We start from the raw sequence: 22,090 nt of genomic DNA on the forward strand, positions 1-22,090 counted from the left end.
TCATAGATATAATAATGATGTTAATGGGGACTATTAATAGAAGTATATGGTATAGGATATATGGAGGTATATATGTAACGGAACGTTTTGGGCTGAGAAGAGGATGTTCTATAATTCATGTGATTTCATGTTTTCTGTATGGCTAATGTCTATGTTTTCTATCATGTGATGACGTTGTTACTGATCCAGAAAGGTTTGTTACATAGTTGTTTAAAATGCGTTTGAGAAAGGAACTTATAAGGATGGTTTTGCCCTTATTGAAAATGGCGGACATGGCCTCCGGCTATTGAGAGGCATTCAAATAAAAGAGCGGCTGAAGAGACATCCTTATCCCTCCAGATGAAGTCCAGAAGTGACGAAACGCGTTAGGGGATTTGACATCAAGACGCACGCACACTAACCGGAAGTATCGCCGCGGCCATTTTGTTGGTTGGAAACATATGGTTTTCAGCCATTGATTGCTGGTTATATTAGAGCTACTGAAAGAGCTGGAAGTTCTTTTTTCAGATGTAAGTTGCTGATAAATGTGTCCCGTTGCCTTGGTGATCCGTCTAAGAGTCTTCTGATCTTTGTGAGGACCTTGGAAGTCTAATCCCGGAAATGAAGGAATGGGAGGAGTTTTCATTCCAGAGTATTGAATATGCGTACAAATACTCACAGAGGGTAATAGTATTTAGTACTACTGTTTTTTGGGTCACGGAGTGCACACAGTTTGGAACGGTCACGGAGTGCGCACGGTGTTGGGATGGTCACGGAGTGCACACAGTGTTGGAACGGTCACGGAGTGCACAGTGTTTGGATGGTCACAGAGTGCACACAGTGTTGGAACGGTCACGGAGCACACAGTGTTGGAACGGTCACGGAGCGCACACAGTGGTGGGACGGTCACGGAGTGCACAGTGTTGGGACGGTCACAGAGTGCACACAGTGTTGGAATGGTCACGGAGTGCACACAGTGTTGGGATGGTCACGGAGTGCACAGTGTTTGGATGGTCACGGAGTGCACACAGTGTTGGAACAGTCACAGAGCGCACACAGTGTTGGGACGGTCACGGAGCGCACACAGTGGTGGGACGGTCACGGAGTGCACAGTGTTGGGACGGTCACAGAGTGCACACAGTGTTGGAATGGTCACGGAGTGCACACAGTGTTGGGACGGTCACGGAGTGCACACAGTGTTGGAATGGTCACGGAGTGCACACAGTGTTGGAATGGTCATGGAGTGCACAGTGTTGGAATAGTCACGGAGTGCGCACAGTGGTGGAATGGTCACGGAGTGCGCACAGTGGTGGGATGGTCACAGAGCGCACACAGTGTTGAAACGGTCACGGAGCGCACACAGTGGTGGAATGGTCGGAGTGCTCACAATTTCTGTATTATATATATAGAGATTTTTTGTGTTTTTGCACATTTTGAATGTTTGTGATTTGCAGGAATTAGAGGATTTATGTATATAAGGGGAATGCACTATATCGTTTATTTCTTTGTTTTGAGGTTTTTGGTGGAACAATTAGGATTATTATCCTTCTTACTGGATGGAAGTCTGCAATTTGGACTTTTGGATTTTGTTGGACACATTTGAATTGGACATTTTATGATTGTATTTGGTGATCATTTGTAATTATTTTTATTGTATTTGAATTTTACAGAAAAAGGTAATTTATTATATTGTACTTTCTGGGGAGAAAGTGTGACTTTTTGGTGGGATTTAGTTTAGGAGTCACGGATTTATTTTGTTATATATTGAAGAGGGCTGTCATTGCCAAGTCAGCTCTGATGAAGAAGGGACTCAAAACGCGTCGACTCTGAGAACCTTCCCTCGTGTTTAGACTCGCGCTGGTCTCTGATTGGTCAAGTCTCACTAAGGACTTTACACGCTTCTTATACTTCTTTGTGAGGAGATTTTCACATCCAATAAAATCACATTTTACTGAGGTAATGCACAAGGTTGGTGCGCTTTTTGTTTCACTTTCCAGTATTGGTGGGGCTTCCCCAGCCTTGTTTAGAGCCGCACAACCTTTGATGCCTTGGTGGGGAATTTCTTCAAGTTCCGGGTCCATCTATCCACCCTTGTTCACCGATACCTTGTCCATTCACCGACACCTTGTTCATTCACCGACACCTTGTTCATTCACCGACACCTTGTTCATTCACCGATACCTTGTCCATTCACCGACACCTTGTTCATTCACCGACACCTTGTTCATTCACCGACACCTTGTTCATTCACCGACACCTTGTTCATTCACCGACACCAACGCCTCGTCCATTCACCGACGCCTTGTTCATTCACCGACACCTCGTCCATTCACTGACACCTTGCTCACAAGGATTTTGTGTATTTTTTATTTTCATACAAATGGTACCAATTCCACTGGTTGTTTGTAACATGGGAACCTTCTTCCCATCTGCCATAGCCCTCCCCCATCATTCCCCATTCCACCCCCCAATAAGTATAATCAAATTCTCTCTCCCCCCTCCATCCTAGTTTATATACTCCTCCAGCCTTCCCATAAACCCCTCCCCCAGCACAGCAGACCCCCTTCCATGAAGGTGCAAACCATCTCTAGTATATAGGCTGCACCCCAATGAGAAGTCAGCCCAGTGCTCTAGGTCAGGACCCCATTTTTATTCTTCTCCTGCCATCAATGGCCAACCCGGTCCCACACTTCATCCATGTCTTTGGGGGCCTCTGATCTCCTTATGAACTGTTTCTTCCATGATGAAGATCAGCCATGGAGTATATCTGAGGTGTATATCAGGGTGTGCTTCTTCCCCACATGAGAGCTGGGATGTCCAGCAACATTCATCTAGAAGACATTTCCCGCACTCAAGGCACTAATACACCTCCAGGGTTGTGTGGGACCCCTGATGTACAGGAAGACAGGACTTCAGTGCGGAACATTTCCCTCACTCAGGACAGGAATATGGCTTCTGCCCCGTGTGAGATCTCTGATGTCTGGAAAGATCGGACTTCTGTAAAAAACATTTCCCGCACTCAGGACAGGAATACGGCTTCTCCCCCGTGTGAGATCTCTGATGTCTGGAAAGATGGGACTTGTCTGAAAAACATTTCCCACACTCAGGACAGGAATACGGCTTTTCCTCCATGTGAGATCTCTGATGTGTGCAAACATGTGAACTCTGTGAAAAACATTTCCCACACTCAGGACAGGAATACGGTTTCTCCCCCGTGTGAGATCTATGATGTCTGGAAAGATGGGACTTCCGTGAAAAACATTTCCCACACACAGGACAGGAAAACGGCTTCTCTCCCGTGTGAAATCTCTGATGTGTGCAAACATGTGAACGCTGTGAAAAACATTTCCCACACTCAGGACAGGAATACGGCTTCTCCCCCGTGTGAGATCTCTGATGTTTGGAAAGATTTGACTTCTGTGAAAAACATTTCCCACACTCAGAACAGGAATACGGCTTCTCCCCCATGTGAGATCTCTGATGTCTGTAAAAACTGGACATCAATGAAAAAAATTCCCCGCACTCAGAGCAGGAATACGGCTTCTCCCCCGTGTGAGATCTCTGATGTTTGGAAAGATTGGACTTCTTTGAAAAACATTTCCCGCACTCAGGACAGGAATATGGCTTCTCCCCCATGTGAGATCTCTGATGTTTGGAAAGAATGGATTTCAATGAAAAACATTTCCCGCACTCAGGACAGGAGTGCGGCTTCTCCTCCATGTGAGATCTTTTATGCCTATTAAGACTGCATTTATAACGTAAACTCTTCCCGCACTCAGGACAGGAATATGGTTTTTCACCTGAGTGAGATCTGTTATGTTCATCAAGATGGAATTTACAACGGAAACATTTCCCGCACTCAGTACAGGAGAACCTCTTCCCTGTTGGAAGGCCGGCCCGGTCCCGCACAGTCTGAGGTTCCTCAGGATACAAGGAATCCGATGGTCCATCTACACTGGGTGGTGCTGGATGGACATTGGAGGGAGCCGGGTTTTCTCCTGGACTATACTGTGTGTTGTCCTCATCTTCTACTTTCCAGTCTGGAGACAAAGTGAGACAATCCTCTGAGGTTTTCCTCATCTCCCGACCATGGACTAAAATACAAAGACAAAGAGGATTACTAGACAGGAGCTGATTGGTTCCCCCAAACCAGGACTCCGCCCACATCAGGCAGCTTGGGCTCTGAGGAGCTTACAATTCCCCCCTCAAGGGAACTAGGAAATGGCTCCTCTGATCTCCTACCAGGTCATTTCTTTATTCATGGACCTTAGTCAGAGAGTGAGGAAACAACCAGAACTGTCTTTTATAGGAGGGACAGTGATGAGGGGATTATAGGACGAGGGTCCCCACCCCCTCTATCACTCATCGCCATCTTCCCAACACAAGAAGTACTGCACTTCCTTATTTACTCCATGATTTAGTCATGAAGAACAGCGGGGCTGAGCCCCACCAGAGGTCAGAGAGTGAGGATGGGGGGAGAACAACCAAGATGAAGACTGGACTGATCCTGAAGACCACCATAATTGGGGTATTGACTCCTCCCTCATTATCACTTTCTGTTTAAGGGTCCAAAGTTGGAGGATGTGATCACATTATTATCACCATGTAAAAGTCTGTGCTCCAATCACATCATCCGATATAAAATGTCCAGCTGGGAGGAAATGGGTGTAACAAAAGAGAATCCATATTATGTGTATATATAGCAGTGGGGGGAGGGGGGAGAGAAGTCAGGACTATGTAATGTACAACATAAAGTATATAGTGCAGGGGTCAGAAGTATGTAATGTACAACATAGAGTATATAGTGCAGGGGTCAGGAGTATGTAATGTACAACATAGAGTATATAGTGCAGGGGTCAGGAGTATGTAATGTACAACATAGAGTATATAGTGCAGGGGTCAGGAGTATGTAATGTACAACATAGAGTATATAGTGCAGGGGTCAGGAGTGTATAATGTACAACAGAGTATATAGTGCAGGGGTCAGGAGTATGTAATGTACAACATAGAGTATATAGTGCAGGGGTCAGGAGTATGTAATGTACAACATAGAGTATATAGTGCAGGGGTCAGGAGTATGTAATGTACAACATAGAGTATATAGTGCAGGGGTCAGGAGTATGTAATGTACAACATAGAGTATATAGTGCAGGGGTCAGGAGTATGTAATGTACAACATAGAGTATATAGTGCAGGGGTCTGGAGTATGTAATGTACAACATAGAGTATATAGTGCAGGGGTCAGGAGTATGTAATGTACAACATAGAGTATATAGTGCAGGGGTCAGGAGTATGTAATGTACAATATAAATTATACAGTTTAAGGGTCAGGACTCATAATATTGGTATTCAGTAATCAGTGGAAGCTTAAATATTTACTGTAGACAAGTTGCAGAGATCCCACACCGCTGCCTCCCATCTCCTGAGACTGCACTCAGTGACTTGGGGCTGAGACACTACAGACATATCCCTCCACCCGGCACAGCCAGCAGACCACAGAGCAAGGAACCCTGGGAGAAATGTTCTGTCAGAGATCTTACTAGACCCGGGCATGGGGAAGGAGACCATAGACACTTATATCAGGTGCCTAGGTCTAATAACACTTATGGTGAAAATGAACATTTTGCTGCCAGCTGAACCCCAGAACCTCCATAAATCCAGTCTAGATACATAAATTGTGTCTGCAGCACAGAGAAGGAAGATTATCCGAGAGAAATCCAGGAATACAGGACGGGGAACACAGCTCAGGAAAGTGACCAGGGGATTACAGGCTGATATCACCCAGTCCCCGCCCTACTCTGGACCAATCAGTGAGCAGTATGGGTGGAGGAATGGATTTAGTGTTCATGACCCACCTGTGCTGATCTCTGTAGGAGTGTCCTCCTCTATAAATGTCCCCGTTATTCCATCCTCCTCCATAGACTGCTGATCATCCCTCACATACGCCTCTTCTTCTTCTGATTTCACCTCAAATTCTATATCGATTGGATCTCCACTCTAAATCAAGGAAATGAGAGAAAATATCATCTGTAAAATATAAGGTCACATGAAAGAACTCCACACATTGTCTTCATGAGTCCATGTTCTAGATACTCCATCCCACCAACCTTGTAATGGTGAGGGATGGTGTGACCTTCCTGTGTGGAATCCCGGGAATACAGAGGACGGGGACATCTCTCTGGTGGGTTCCTGGTATTAGATGGCTCCATCATATCCTTGTGTCCTTCTGAAAACTCCTCCATCACTCCATACTCCTCATCCTCCTCTTTATACTCTTCTTTAACATCAATATTATCATCCCCGAGGATTCCACTCTGAAAGATATAATAAAACATTCATTGTAACAAACATGCTATGTATAAATCACAACTACCAATAATTGTCATCATCTACCTGATGATGGTGAGGGATGGTGTGACCTTCCTGTGTGGAATCCCGGGAATACAGAGGACGGGGACATCTCTCTGGTGGGTTCCCATGACTGGATCCATCTGTAGGAAACACACACACTGACTGAATCCATTGTTTCTATGTGTTTATCAGATGATGGGGGATCTAGGTGGATCCTCCGTACTGCTCTCTCCTTTACAATAAAGTCTCCTCTTACCCGGTGATGTGAGGGGCGGCTGATTGTCCATCATGACGTCCTTGTAGAGATCCTTGTGTCCTTCTAAATACTCCCACTCCTCCATGGAGAAATAGACAGTGACACCCTGACACCTTATAGGAACCTGACACACACAATGATACAGTCACCATCCAGACACATCCCTTGTCTGTTACTGGAGAATGTCCCAGAATTCCCGGCACCGCTCACCTCTCCTGTCAGCAGCTCAGTGATCTCTCTGGTGACTTCTAGAATCTTCTTCTTCTTTCTCTCTTCTATCAGGGAGGGAGGTGGAGGCAATGTGATGTCATATGATCTCCAGACTTCACAGGAGGAAAACTCTACATCTGAACACAAATAGTCACATCAAATGATATTCCCAGAATCCTCCTCACCTCTCCATTCAGGTCTCCATTTTATTAAAGCCCCACTTCAGGCTGAGGTATAATTCCCCCCCACAGGACCCCCACACTACGCAGGGTATAGGCTTGTTGCAGCATTCTGATGTCATTACATACAACGCAGGACCAACAGTCCCACTTTACATGTGAGGATACCAAGGGACCCCACATCCTAAGAGCATCAGAAAAAATCAGATGGAGGGACATTGGGAGGAGGAGCTGTGAGGTCAGTGTGATGTCATAGGATTCTCTGACTCCGAATGGAGGGACATTGGGAGGAGGAGCTGTGGGGTCAGTGTGATTTCGTAGGATTCTCTGACTGTCCATGGACATTGGGGAGGAGGAGCTGTGAGGTCAGTGTGATGTCATAGGATTCTCTGACTCTGGATGGAGGGACATTGGGAGGAGGAGCTGTGAGGTCAGTGTGATGTCATAGGATTCTCTGACTCTGGATGGAGGGATATTGGGAGGAGGAGCTGTGAGGTCAGTGTGATGTCATAGGACTCTGAATGGAGGGACATTGGGAGGAGGAGCTGTGAGGTCAGTGTGATGTCATAGGATTCTCTGACTCTGGATGGAAGGACATTGGGAGGAGGAGCTTTGGGGGGCCCTCTGTGATGTTTCTGTACATTGCTCCCAGATGCATACCACCTGTCCAAACATGAAAGATGGAGTTTGTCTTTGGGCTTTGCCAGGACACATCATATTTCTCAGATCTTCATGTACTCCGGAGACTTTACTAATCACATTTTAGGATGAATATCTGTGACTGGGATCATTATGGAGAAATATGGTTTCAGGACATTATTATTATACAGGATTTATGGCGCCAACAGTTTGCTCAGCACTTTACAATATAACGGGAGACAATACAGCAACAATACAGATCAATACAAGAGGGATAGGAGGGGCCTTATCCTGGGAGCTTACAATCTAGGAGGGAGGGGCTAGTGGTACAAAAGGTAGTAACTGTGGGGGATGGACTGGTAGGAAGAGTAGAAGATTCCATTATTAGCTGAGGGCAGGATAGGCTTCCCTGAAGAGAGAGGTTTTCAGAGATCACCTAAAATTGAGCAGAGTAGGCGATAGTCTGATAAAATGGGGTAAAGAGTTCCAGAGGATGGGGAAGCTCTGGAGAAGTTCTAGAGGTGAGCATGGGAGGAGGAGACAAGGGAGCTAGAGAGCAGGATGTCATGCGAGGAGTGGAGAGTATGGTTTGGGTAATATTTAGAGACAAGATTGGTGATGTAATTTGGGGCGGAGTTATAAACGGCTTTATATGTTACTGTTAATGTTTTGAATTTTAGCCATTGAGCAATGGGAAGCTGGTGGAGGGATTGGCAGAGAGGGGTGGAGGACACTGAGTGGAGACCAGTGGAGGGATTGGCAGAGGGGGGTTGCAGATACAGAACGGTTAGTAAGGTGGATGAGTCTGCATTCATGATAGACTGAAGAGGGGATAGCCTGCGATGAGGTCGGCCAATGAGGAGGGAGTTACAATAGTCAAGGTGAGATATAACAAGGGAGTGAATACGTTGTTTAGTGGTTTCCGAGGTTAGGAACGGGCGTATCTTGGAGATGTTGTGGAGGTGAAGTCTACAAGATTTGGACAGTGATTGGATTTGGGGCTGAAAGGACAGATGGGAGTCTAGGATTACACCTAGTACCCTGGCATGAGGGGAGGAACTGATGATTGTGCTATTGATCTTAATGGAGAAGTCAGGAGGGGGCATGGGATGGGGGGAATACTAAGACCTCAGTTTTTGAAAGATTGAGTTTGAGAAAGTGGAGTGACATCCATGCCGATATGTCACTTAGTAGGTTAGTAATGTGAGAGGAGACTGAAGGGGTGAGGTGAGGGGTAGAAAGATAGATTTGTGTGTCATCAGCATAGAGATAATGCTTAAAGCCGTGGGAGTTTTTTAAGTGACCAAGGGAGGAGGTGTAGATGGAGAAGAGAAGGGGTCCAAGGACAAAACCTTGAAGGAACCCTACAGAGAGAGGGAGTAGAGAGGAGGAGCCAGAGTTATAGGTAATGCTGAAGAAGCGCTGTGATAGGTAGGAGGAGAACCAGAAGAGAGCAGAGTCTCAGAGGCCAAGAGAGTGGAGTTTTTTGAGGAGGAGGGGATGGTCAACGGTATCAAAAGCCACAGAGAACTCAAGCAGTAAGAGTACAAAGTAGTGACCATTGGTTGGGATGAGTACGGAGTAGTGGCCATTGTTTGGGATGAGTACGGAGTAGTGGTCATTGGTTGGGATGAGTACGGAGTAGTGGCCATTGGTTGGGATGAGTACGGAGTAGTGGTCATTGGTTGGGATGAGTACGGAGTAGTGGCCATTGGTTGGGATGAGTACGGAGTAGTGGTCATTGGTTGGGATGAGTACGGAGTATTGGCCATTGGTTGGGATGAGTACAGAGTAGTGGTCATTGGTTGGGATGAGTACAGAGTAGTGGTCATTGGTTGGGATGAGTACGGAGTAGTGGCCATTGGTTGGGATGAGTACAGAGTAGTGGTCATTGGTTGGGATGAGTACGGAGTATTGGCCATTGGTTGGGATGAGTACGGAGTAGTGACCATTGGTTGGGATGAGTACGGAGTAGTGACCATTGGTTGGGATGAGTACGGAGTAGTGGCCATTGGTTGGGATGAGTACGGAGTAGTGACCATTGGTTGGGAAGAGTACGGAGTAGTGGCCATTGGTTGGGATGAGTACTGAGTAGTGGCCATTGGTTGGGATGAGTACGGAGTAGTGGCCATTGGTTGGGATGAGTACAGAGTAGTGGCCATTGGTTGGGATGAGTACAGAGTAGTGGCCATTGGTTGGGATGAGTACAGAGTAGTGACCATTGGTTGGGATGAGTATGGAGTAGTGGCCATCGGCTGGGATGAGTACAAAGTAGTGACCATTGGTTGGGAGGAGTACAGAGTAGTGGCCATTGGTTGGGATGAGTACTGAGCAGTGGCCATTGGTTTTAGCAGTTACTGTAGTAGATCATTAGTGAGGTTTAGTAGGGCAGTTTCAGTGGAGTGTAGTGAGTGAAAGCCAGACTGTAAAGGGTGAAGAAGGTTGTTGTCAATGAAGGAGGAGCTCAGTCAATTGTAGACTAAGCGTTCTAAGAGTTTACAGGTAAATGGCAGCAGGGAGATGGGTCTTAAGTTGTTCCGGTTGGTGGGGTCCAGGGAGGGCTTTTTAAGTATGGGAGTTATATGCACATGCTTTAGAGGGGAGGGGAAGGCACCAGTAGAGAGGGAAAGATTGAAGATGTGAGTGAGGGAGTATAGGATGGAAGAAGAAGGTGACCGTAGAAGTTGTGAGGGGACAGGATCCAGGGGGCAGGTAGTGAGACGGGCTTCTGAGAAAACCTTAGTGACCTCTTCAGTAGTAGCGAGGTCAGAAGAGGAAAAGGTTGAGGGAGGTTTAGTATAAGGTATGCTACGTGGGATGGATGTCTGTGCAGTGGTGATGTCCCTACGAATTGTATCAATCTTGTTTTTGAAATTATTTGTAATCTCATCAGCAGTGAGTGAGGTACTGAGTGGGGGTCAATGTGCTGGTACTGGGTGGAGGTGGAGAAAGTAGAGAGTTAAAAGTGGAGGGGAGACGACGAGGACTGGATGACAAGGTATTAATAAGAGTGACAAAGTCGTCTTGTTTGGCAGCATGGAGGAAGGAATTGTTTGTGAAGAAAGCAGATTTATATCGGGTGAATGCTTGCTGAGATTTGGTTTTACCCCACAATCACTCCAGCGCACGACTATGTCACTTAAGATGTCTGGTGTGGTCAGTCTGCCAAGGTTGTAATGGTCGGGGCCTGATACTTCGTGTTGTTAGAGGAACAAGTGAGTCTAATGTGGATGACAGTGAACTGTTGTAGACAGCAGTGGCCAGGTCAGGGCAGGACAGGGGAGAGATTCTGTCATAGAGTTGGTCAGTTGCAGAGTGGAAAGGAGCCGGGTTCAAGTTGTGAAGGTTTCTGTGGGTAATTGTTGGCTGCTTGGAGGGATAGGTGTTTGAAGACAAGGAGACTGTGAAGGTGATGAGATTGTAATCAGAGAGAGGAAAGGAGGTGTTTGTGAGGTTGTAGGGAGTGCAAAGATGGGAGAAAACAAGGTCCAATGTATTCCCATCAGAGTGAGTGGAGGACGGTGTCCATTGTGTTCAGGACATTTACTACAAATGACATTTTTCTCTCTTTCTTCCTATTTGAATCTTATGAAACAAAGACACAGATATTCCAATCCCCCTAAATATCCCCCCATCCCCCGCCTCTAACTAAAGTCATAAAATCCATTAGTATAGACTGATGAGGTGAGAAGGTGACACCTCTCCACAATGAGGAGAATGTTCCGGCCCCGGAAGTGGGGGAATGTTCTGCCCCTGAAGGGGTTCATCTGGGTTCCCACACTATATATGTGTGTATCATCTGCTGGAGATAAAAGATGTCACAGTGACTATGGAGGAAGAGGACGGACGTGACTATGCAGGAAGAGGACGGACATGACTATGGAGGAAGAGGTCGGACATGACTATGGAGGAAGAGGACGGACATGACTATGGAGTAAGAGGACAGACATGACTATGGAGTAAGAGGACGGACATGACTATGGAGTAAGAGGGCAGACATGACTATGGAGGAAGAGGACAGACATGACGGGGGGTTACTGGGTGTAAATAGGAAATAACATCTTTCTACCTCCTCTGCTTCATCTTCCAGCAACGTCTCTGATATGCTTCCCGTCTGTACCTGACATCACTTCCTGTCTGTACCTGACATCACTTCCTGTCTGTCTTCCATAGAGACTTCCTGTCTGGGTAGAAGTGAGATCCCCACCTTGTGGAGCTCAGAGGAACTGCAGCCCCGAGAAGCGTCTGGTAGTGTGACCCCGGCCTTGTGCTGGGTGTGTATGGACTGTAGATCCTTATAGAGGGGTCACCTCCACTTCCACCAAGGGGGGCAGAGATATGTGACTGCCTAGTCCAGCCTTTCTCAGCCAAGGGTCCTCCAAAGGTTTCTAGGGGCTCCTTCAGCAATGAACAATTCCTGTCTCTTAGTAACAAATGGCATCAATGATCTGTAAAATCCATTTCTTGGAATCCATCACAGGACACGAAGCATCTTTATAAATCCTTCCTAACACTGTTATGCCCACCTACAGGTGATCGGACATTGGCAAACAATAGACAGGACGTCCCCTTGTAGAGCAGATCTCCGACATAGGAAAGGTTTGTAGCAAGCCATAGCCCATAACAGGAGGGGACGGATCTCTGGGATTCCTGAGGGACTCCAAGAAATGGATTTTACGGGTAAACGAAAAATTATCATTTTCTTTGTCGCACATCACAGGACACAGAACATCTTTTACATTCCTTACTAACAGGGATGTCCCACCTAGAACATGAGGGGAGGACAACAAGCCAACAGGTCCCAAAAACAACCAGAAATAGGAAAGAACCTCATGCAGCAGCCTGCAATAACCAATGTGTCCAAAGGGAAGAGTCCTTAGTGACTCCAACATCCACCTGGTAACATCATAAAGAGTGCACCGAAGACCAGGTAGAGGCTTCACCAACATGATACACTGAAGGTAGGTGGTGTCATCCCTTATAAAGGGGGAACCTGTCCTTTCATACTGGAAACTGGAGCAACAAGCCGACAAATTCAGGGAATAAACGTAGACATGGAAGCTGCGGGATCCTTCTATTCGGTCCTCAGGAGCCACAAAGAGAAATCCTGTTGCCAAATTGCGGCTGTCAACTACAGGTAACCTGATAGGACAAACAAATACCCAACGTGATAAAAACCTATTCCCCCAGTTACTGAGCCTGAGGGCAAAGGGAGGTAATACACTGTCCCGGCTGAGATGAGGGTAAAGGAAGGTAATACGCTGTCCTTGCTGAGATGAGGGTAAAGGGAGGTAATACACTGTCCTGACTGAGATGAGGGTAAAGGGAGGTAATACGCTGTCCCGGCTGAGATGAGGGTAAAGGGAGGTAATACGCTGTCCCGGCTGAGATGAGGGTAAAGGGAGGTAATACGCTGTCCCGGCTGAGATGAGGGTAAAGGAAGGTAATACGCTGTCCCGGCTGAGATGAAGGTAAAGGAAGGTAATACGCCGTCCCGGCTGAGATGAGGGTAAAGGGAGGTAATACGCCGTCCCGGCTGAGATGAGGGTAAAGGGAGGTAATACGCTGTCCCGGCTGAGATGAGGGTAAAGGAAGGTAATACGCTGTCCTGGCTGAGATGAGGGTAAAGGAAGGTAATACGCTGTCCCGGCTGAGATGAGGGTAAAGGAAGGTAATACGCTGTCCTGGCTGAGATGAGGGTAAAGGGAGGTAATACGCTGTCCCGGCTGAGATGAGGGTAAAGGGAGGTAATACGCTGTCCCGGCTGAGATGAGGGTAAAGGGAGGTAATACGCTGTCCCGGCTGAGATGAGGGTAAAGGGAGGTAATACGCTGTCCCGGCTGAGATGAGGGCAAAGGAAGGTAATACGCTGTCCCGGCTGAGATGAGGGCAAAGGGAGGTAATACGCTGTCCCGGCTGAGATGAGGGTAAAGGGAGGTAATACGCTGTCCCGGCTGAGATGAGGGTAAAGGGAGGTAATACGCTGTCCCGGCTGAGATGAGGGTAAAGGGAGGTAATACGCTGTCCCGGCTGAGGGTAAAGGAAGGTAATACGCTGTCCCGGCTGAGATGAGGGTAAAGGAAGGTAATACTCTGTCACGGCTGAGATGAGGGTAAAGGAAGGTAATACGCTGTCCCGGCTGAGATGAGGGTAAAGGGAGGTAATACGCTGTCCCGGCTGAGATGAGGGTAAAAGGGAGGTAATACGCTGTCCTGGCTGAGATGAGGGTAAAGGAAGGTAATACTCTGTCCCGGCTGAGATGAGGGTAAAGGAAGGTAATACGCTGTCCCGGCTGAGATGAGGGTAAAGGGAGGTAATACGCTGTCCTGGCTGAGATGAGGGTAAAAGGGAGGTAATACGCTGTCCTGGCTGAGATGAGGGTAAAGGGAGGTAATACGCTGTCCTGGCTGAGATGAAAAGGTACAAACCCCTTTAGGTTACAAAAAAAAAAGCTAAGTTAAACAAAAACATATTTGTCAAAGAACAAAGGGAACAAAAGGAAGGTCCTGAATGGGCTCAAAAAGAGAATTCTGTAAAAACAGAAAGAGATCCCATAGAAACAATGACAGGCTGACTGGAGGAACAACATGCATGACATCTAGTACCAACGCATGCAACTAGAAAGTGTAATGCAATCAGCCACTGAAAGAAGAGACTGCCAAGGCTGAAATCTGACTCTTGATTATACACAAGGCCAGGCACACATTAACCCCCCACCCCAAGAAGGAAACCAAGACACGGACCAAGACAAGGAGGAAACCTCTTAGGTCAACAAAACACAAAATATAATTGTAAAGACCTGCGGGAAGTCTCCCTAATTTAGAATTCCTAGCCTTCAAAAGAGCAGAAACAACAAAAGGCCAAGACACTTTGGTCTCTCAAAGCCTTTTTGGCTGCAATAGTCAATCCAGTATGCCCACTGACACCATAAGACTTGAAATATCAGGCTTTGTAACAGCAGGGCTTGACTATCTGGAGATCCAAGGACTTGTGTAGAATCAAAGAAAAAAACATGAAGCATGAAGTAAGGAGGGGGACAGTTCCAAAATTCTAGGGCCTGGTTCACACTGCAATGAACAGCTGCCGGAGGTCTTTATCGCTCAGCCATTGGGCTGGGTACATTCCCCTTGCCGTACCATCTCGTAGCCTGGTGTACTGGTTCCTCAGTTTACTGGACCATCCTATGTGGACTTTCTGTGTGGTATTACATTGGTACCCAGAGGACTATTTTGTTTTGTTATGTCTTGTTATCCCTACTCTGCCCTCATGTTCCCCAATAAACACCCACATGTTGGGTTTTGTGTGATATACCTCCATTTGCTTTCTCTCTGCACTCCTAGTTCATCACAAACTGGTTGGCAGCAGTGGGATGAGAGCACTGGAGATGGCTGATGGATAGATGTCCCAGCCTACAAAAAAAGTCTGGAGAGTTGGGTCTCAGCTACAGGGGACTTACTAAAGAACAGCTGGTCCAGACACTGGAGGAAGCTGGCCAACAGGAGTTGAGCACCGACATGGGTCAGGCATCACCCTGGGAGGATGTACCAGAGCTACCCAGGAAAGCCAATAAGAGCCCAGGGGTTATCTGGTGCTAGAGATGGCCATTCTGGGGGACGGTGTCACGACAGAAAGGAAACTTGCAGTCAGTGAAAAAGACACAAAACAGACAGAGTGGGAGGCTTCAAAGGACAGAACAGCTGCCTTTAACAGATGATCCAGTTCCCCTACAGCAGGCCCCCGGGCCTACTATAGAAAGATTCTGTTTTGGCTGTGGACAAACCGGGCACTACCAGGCCAACTGCCCTGCTAAGAAAAATACTCTTGGGCCCACCTCTCCCAAGCCGGTGCACTATGTGGATATGTACAAAGCTTCTGAGGAAATGCCATTCCAAACCAAGCCCTCTGATGACCCTTGGACTGCCCACACTATGGATGGGAACAACCTAGGCATCACCAGGCTAGATGCCAGAGGAACGTCCACCCTCCCCAGACTTAAAACACTTGCACTGATCCCAGTGTAGCGCTGGTGCCAGAAGGAAAGAGCCTTTCACCATATCAAAGTGAATGAATGCTTCCAACAACAACCGGTGCCCTTCTAGGAGTCTATGGAGTCTTGCCCCAAGCTACGGCAGCAGTTACAGAAGCTCTGCATAGACATAGATGTACAAAAAGTCATTGGTGTCTGTGATACAGGTGCTTTCCTGACCATCATTGATCCCTGTGTGGTGAATTTCTTCTGTTGGGGTAACGGCAGGACATTCTGCTGACATTCTCCTGGGAGTGTGACCCAGATCCACTCTCTAGGAGTAGGGCACAAATCTGGGACAGGCTTGATGCAAGATGCAAATTCATCAAGGATCTACCCGGTTAACCATGTAAAGGCTCAGGTCAATCCCACCAACACCCCAAGGTTTAGGGGAGGATCTCTTGGTTTGGAAAACAGGTGGAGACATAAAGGAAGAGCACCCCAGACTTGATGCTGTAGATGGAGACAGCGAGGTCACATGCAGGCTATCTGTCCCAAGAGTTGTAGGGAGATGTCCAACTTTACAGCTCCAGTTTGCTGTAGAGATAATGTTAATGGATCAAATTATCCTCCCAGCACTTCAAGTGTGTCCGTCAGTCAACCATTTCCATACCCCAAAGTGATGTCCTGCTGGAAAGAGCTTTAATAACCATGTGGCCCTCAGATGAAAAGCCATCCCATGGATACTTTTGTAGTTTTTCTGCTGAACTGGGACATGTACCTTGCAGAGGCATGTTGAGGCCTCTTGCTGGTACATGTTTGGAAGGGGCAGGGGTTGTAGTGGAGGGCAGAAATATCATTTTTTTGTGTGTTGTTTGTTGAAGCACAGACATCATTGTGTCCTGTAGCTGGATAAAGCCAGATGGGCCAGCAGCAGGTTTGGATGCTTAAGGCTTGGCTGAATTCAAAGGACAATATAATAACCCTATGCTGGCAGAAAGGGTCAGACGTTTCTGAGTTTACTTCTGTGATGGACACACAGGACTGAGGGCTGCATGTCTTCCTAGAAAGAGGTTACCTGGTGCACAGAATTGCTGAGACAGATAGCTTCCTGGACACTGGGACTCTGCTCTACTCTCTGATCTTCTGGCAACTTCTGTCTGTGTGGTCCAGATGTTCCGGCCAGGACACACAGCCTTCTGAGGACCCGTGATGTGCATATGAAAAACCTCTGCCCACCAGACCTCCTGTTCCTTGCCAAACTGCCTGGACTTCCTAAGTTGGAGCCACTGTTGACTGATGAGTCCATGAACCAGTGCTTTGTCTATTGCTGCTCATCCCTCATTGTGACTTGACTGTGGTCTTGGACTCTGAACAAAGTACTTGCTGGATCCAATTGCTGCACAGTGTGCCAGCCTGTACCCTTGATGTGCCATACCATGCTGTCCTGGTCTCTGCCCTGTGCTTGAATCACCTCACTTTTCTGCCCAGTTCCCTGACCTGTGCTGACTTAGCTCCTTGTCAGCCCAGATCCCTGTCCTGTGCTGGACTCAACCACTTGTCTGCCCACATACCTGCCCTGTCTGCTGGATTTTACCCTTGCTACATCCTGCCCTGGTCCACCATGATCCCTGCCTTGTGTAATGGACTTACCCAGCGCTATGCTGTACTCTGGTCTATCCGGATCCCTGCCCTGTGGACTGGGTACATTCCCCTTGGGCTGGTGGCCTGGTGTACCAGTTCTCCATTTTGCTTGGCCATCCTACATGGACTATCTATGTGGTATTACATTGCTACCTGGTGGACTATTTTCTTGTGCTTTGTCTTGTTATCTGTACTGTGCCCTCACATTCCCCAATACACCCCCATATGTTGGGTTTTGTGTGATCTGCTCTGTGTGCTCTCTGCACCGAACATCGAACCTAATGCAAGTCTATGGGACTTGAACTTGCAAATTCAAAAGTGCCCATTTTGAAGGCTTATATGCTATGTATTGCCAGTAAAGGTGGTATAGGAACCCGGGTACTGCTCTGAGGGAGATGAATCAGTGGGAAAAAAATTCTAATAGTACCATTTATAAAGGGGCAGTCATTTTTCATTGCTTAAAGTAAAAAAAAAAAATTAAATATTCATTGAAATATCATGTCTTGGGGGTCCCCTTAAACTACCTGCAAAGTTGCACATCTGTACAATGTATAGAACCTGCTGCAGCAGGACTCACACCGTAACCCTTCAGAGTTATTCTTGATGAGTGCAGGTTTGGACCCGGCTTGAAAAATTCTAATTATATGCACCTGTCATACAGGTGTAGAAAAAATGGGCCTTGGTTGTTGATGGTGCCTGAGCACTGTAACCCCTCACAGTTACTAATGCTGGGTGCAGGAATGGGCCATGCAGTTAAAAACTGCTAACAATTATAGATACATGGTAAAAAAAATGAAATGACTTGCATGTGTAAAACAGGTGCCAAAAAATTGGGCCTTGGGTGTTGGTGGTGCCCTAAACCAAAAAAATTGTTGGAAGCTAGCAAAATCAGGATTGAGGAATAGGATAGGCAACATAGGCAGTCTTCAAGGGATCCCAGATCCCTAACAAATGTAATCAGTTACATCAGCATCAGGGACAAGATAGTTGCTGTTGATCCAGGACTGATTCATGTTGATAAATGTCAGCTGGTCAGCGGAGTCTGTGGACAGACGCACTCTTTTATCCGTCACAAAACCTCCAGCAGCACTGAATGTCCATTTGGAAAGCACGCTGGATGCAGGACAGGCCAGTAGCTTGATGGCATATTGAGCAAGTTCTGGCCAGTGATCCATCCTCAAGACCCAGTAACCCAGTGGATGATCAGTTGGAAAGATCTCCAAGTCTGTTCTTGCCCCTAGATAATCCTGCACCATATGATGCAGACCCTGCCGATGGGTGCTTAAACCTAACAGCCCTGGGCACTGAGGACTAAAGAACTGTTTAATCGGTCAGCTGGCCGCCTTCTCCACCGCTCTTCATTTGACAGAACGAAGCCTCAGAAACACGTTGTCCAGGAAATGGTAACCTCCCAGTGTCTGGAAAGGTGTTGCACAATTTCAAGGCATCCTCAGTATGTTTCATCCTCTGCTCCCTCTGGGAAGACTGGATGAGCTCTGCACCTTGACCCTTGTAACGTGGATCAAGAAGGGTTGCCAACCAGTATTGATCCCTCTTCTTGATAACACGAATCCTCAGGTCCTTACACAGACTTTGCAGAATCAGGGAGCCCATGCAGTGTAAGTTTGAGGAGGCAGAAGATTCTGAGTCCTCTGTGTGACTGAGGATGACACTGTCAGGAACTACCTCCTCCCAGACATGTACTACTCCTGGCTGGATTCTGGGGACTGAAAAGCATCCCTTGAAGACTGCTCTATGTGATCCTCTCCTTCCATGCTGCTGCAATCCTCCTCCTCCTCCACTTCCTCCTCCTTCTGTGTTTTCTGCATAAAGGGGGCCTTGAGAGGACAGGACATCTTCCTCTTCTTCCCGCTGTTCTGCCTCAAGTGCCCTGTCCATGATTCCACATAACGTGGAACACTAGAGGGATAGTGTCACTTATGCATGCAGTTTCACGGCTCACCATCCGTTTGGCCTCCTCAGATGATGACAGGACAGTGCATTCATCATAAATCATCATATTTGGCAATCAAAAACTCTATACTGGGCGAGGGTATGTGTCCCTACACACCAATCAGCCAATAATACATATAAAATGTAACCTTTATTAGGACTGATGAGGGACTCTGGTGTTTTGTTTGAATTGACCCCATAAAATGCTATATATTGGTATGAACTATAAACAAGGTTCTCAAATAGTGAGGTATTAATGCTGTGTCCATGGGACATTTGTGGAGTGGAACAGCAGAATACATTGCCTCCCAGATTATTGTAATGTTGTTTTTCATCCTCAAGATGGTGACCTATGATGAATTGAGCATGAACAGAAGTTTAGAAGTCATGACAATGCGCATGTCAAGGTCCTACCTTTTCCCAGAGGTTATGTTACTCCATGTGCTGGCATCCATCTTGGATTTCTGCTGAGCATGGTGGGAATCCTTTATGCCTTCAGGTCTCTGAGGTCCATCCCCCAGAGGGGTGTGGCTGATGACATATAAGCCTGTGGTCCGCACATGCTCTTTGCACTTGTGTCTTGTGTCGCTATCACTCTGTTCTGACTCTCGTGACTCTCCTGGAATCTGACTCGGCTTGTGACTCAACTATTCTTTGTGTTCTCCTTTGTTCTGACCCTCTGTTGCTGAACCCGGGTTGTGAGCTGTGATTCTCGTCTGCTGTCCTGTACCGTTTTATCCCGTTGTTGTTGACCCAGACTGTCTGACTACTCTATTGTCTTTTCTACCAGCTACACGCCATTGGCGACGGCCATTACCGCAACTGAGGTGTATCGGGGGTCGCGACCTGGTTCCTGGCTGCGTCAAGTCCATCCCCACCATCAGGGGCCCTGGTGAAGGGCAGCCTGGGACTTAGACTCCGCACCCTGAGGGACTTCGGTCTGTGGGTGGTGGTTGTCGTCAGCCAGTGCGTTACATTGTTTAGGCCTGCCTGTCCGTTCCTCAGCTCCTGCCCTGACAGCACATGCGTTATAACGAACGTATGCTGTGATATCACAATGTCACTCATGTAGCGGCCATTTTGATGGCCAATACTTCTATATATAGGGATAAAACAAACAATAGGTGCCATTTCTTGCTGTGATATTGAGCACAGCTTCTTACCTGATCTGATTTTAATTCTCCATACTTTTGATGAAGCTCTGTAGTTGGAGCGAAACATAGAATTCTTTCCTTTTTTTTGGTGGGTCATTTGGGAGAACTTTTTGAATGCACATGGTACTTACTCCCCTTTTTTGGAGTGGTCTGCAGTGTGCATGTTTGTGCATTCTTTGCATTCCTCAAGATAGTGTGGTATTTTTGACTGGATATGGTGATGTATGGGGTTTGTCCATTAGAGGCTGGTATTGAGAGGTACATGGGAGTGTATCCGTATTACATATCTGTAGTGAGATAGATCATATAACCTATTGAGTTCTTTCCTGGGGGAACATCATTTCTATAGTGGAGTATATTCATCTTTCCTGATAGGTATATGATCAAACCACAATTGTTTTAGCCACAACAGTGTCATCCAAAAATACTATGTAATCTAACTTAGCTTGGTGCTGACACCCATTTGGATGCAAGGGATGGGTCTACTGGCTAATAATTGTAATGAATTTAGTTATGAGATTGTAGCGCAGTGCATTCCAGTTTATAAGGTTTTGAATGAAATATAGTTCAGTATATACATTTTTTGTAAAAATCCTAATAAAGGGGACATTTTATATTTATTAATTAGTGCATAGGGCCACACACCCTTGTCCAAAAATAGTCTACCTGGTAACAATGTAATACCAAACAGATAGTCCAAGTAGGATAGCCAAGCAAAATGGAGAACCACTACACCAGATGGTATGGCAAGGAGAATGTACCCAACCCACACGGCAGGGATCCAGACAGACCAAAGTACAACGTAGCAGCGTGTAAGTCCAGCACATAAGGCAGGGATCCAGGCAGACCAGAGTACAACGTAGCAGCGTGTAAGTCCAGCACATAAGGCAGGGATCCAGGCAGACCAGAGTACAACGTAGCAGCGTGTAAGTCCAGCACATAAGGCAGGGATCCAGGCAGACCAGGGTAGGATGTAGCAAGGGTCAACTCCAGCAGACAGGGCCAGAATCCGGGCAGACCAGTGGTTGAGTCCAGCACAGGACAGGGCACTGGGCAGACAAGTGGGTTGAGTCAAGCACAGGGCAGGGATCCAGGTAGACAAGGAGTTAAGCTTTTAAACTGAGGGCCACATGAATGTTAAAACTCATTCTAGCAGGACATCACATTGGGGTATGGAAGTGGTTGGCTTAGGGACACATTTGAAGTGCTGGGTGGATAGTTTGATCTACTTACATTACCACTCCACCAAACTGCAGCTGTGGAGTCAGACATCTCTCTACAACTCTTGGGACAGTTAGTTTGTTTGTGACCCCGCTGTCTCCATTTACAGCATCTGGGATGGGGTGCTCTTCCTTTATGTCTCCACCTGTTTTGCAAACCAAGAGATCCTCCTCTGAAACCTTGGGGCGTTGGTGGGATTGACCCAAGTCTTTACATAGTTAATGGGGTAGATCCTTGATGAATTTGCATCAAGCCTGTCTTAGATTTTTTCTCTACTCCCAGAGAATGGCTCTGGATCACACTCCCTAGAAACTGACAATTATGTTCTCTCAGGTCATTCCCTAGGAGAATGTAGGCAGGAAGTCCTGCCATAACCCCAGCAGAACAAAGTTCATAATCCAGAAGAAAAAAGGCCTTTGGGTGATTTCTCATGGCACCCTCCCCCACTAGTTCAATAGAAAATCCATCCAATCAGATTCACCAGACAGCGATCAACGATGGTCAGTAAGGTGCATGTATCACGGAAACCAATGACTTT

General features: G+C 46.9%; 1 protein-coding gene across 1 annotated transcript in view; it reads right to left on the minus strand.

Moving 5' to 3' along the window:
* Window positions 1-2,494: 2,494 nt before the first annotated feature.
* The window catches only part of LOC149428770 (uncharacterized), a 70,952-nt gene continuing 51,356 nt past the window's right edge, over window positions 2,495-22,090 (minus strand). Inside the window, exon 4 of the mRNA XM_089667018.1 lies at window positions 2,495-4,116. Coding sequence (XP_089523144.1) covers window positions 2,911-4,116 — 1,206 coding nt within the window. The 3' untranslated portion in view covers window positions 2,495-2,910. The remainder of the gene's footprint in view (window positions 4,117-22,090) is intronic.

The sequence above is a fragment of the Staurois parvus genome, unplaced genomic scaffold (assembly GCF_062004578.1).
Source record: "Staurois parvus isolate SC_StPar_1 unplaced genomic scaffold, SC_StPar_1.0 ptg002977l, whole genome shotgun sequence".
NCBI classification, from domain to species: Eukaryota; Metazoa; Chordata; class Amphibia; order Anura; family Ranidae; genus Staurois; species Staurois parvus.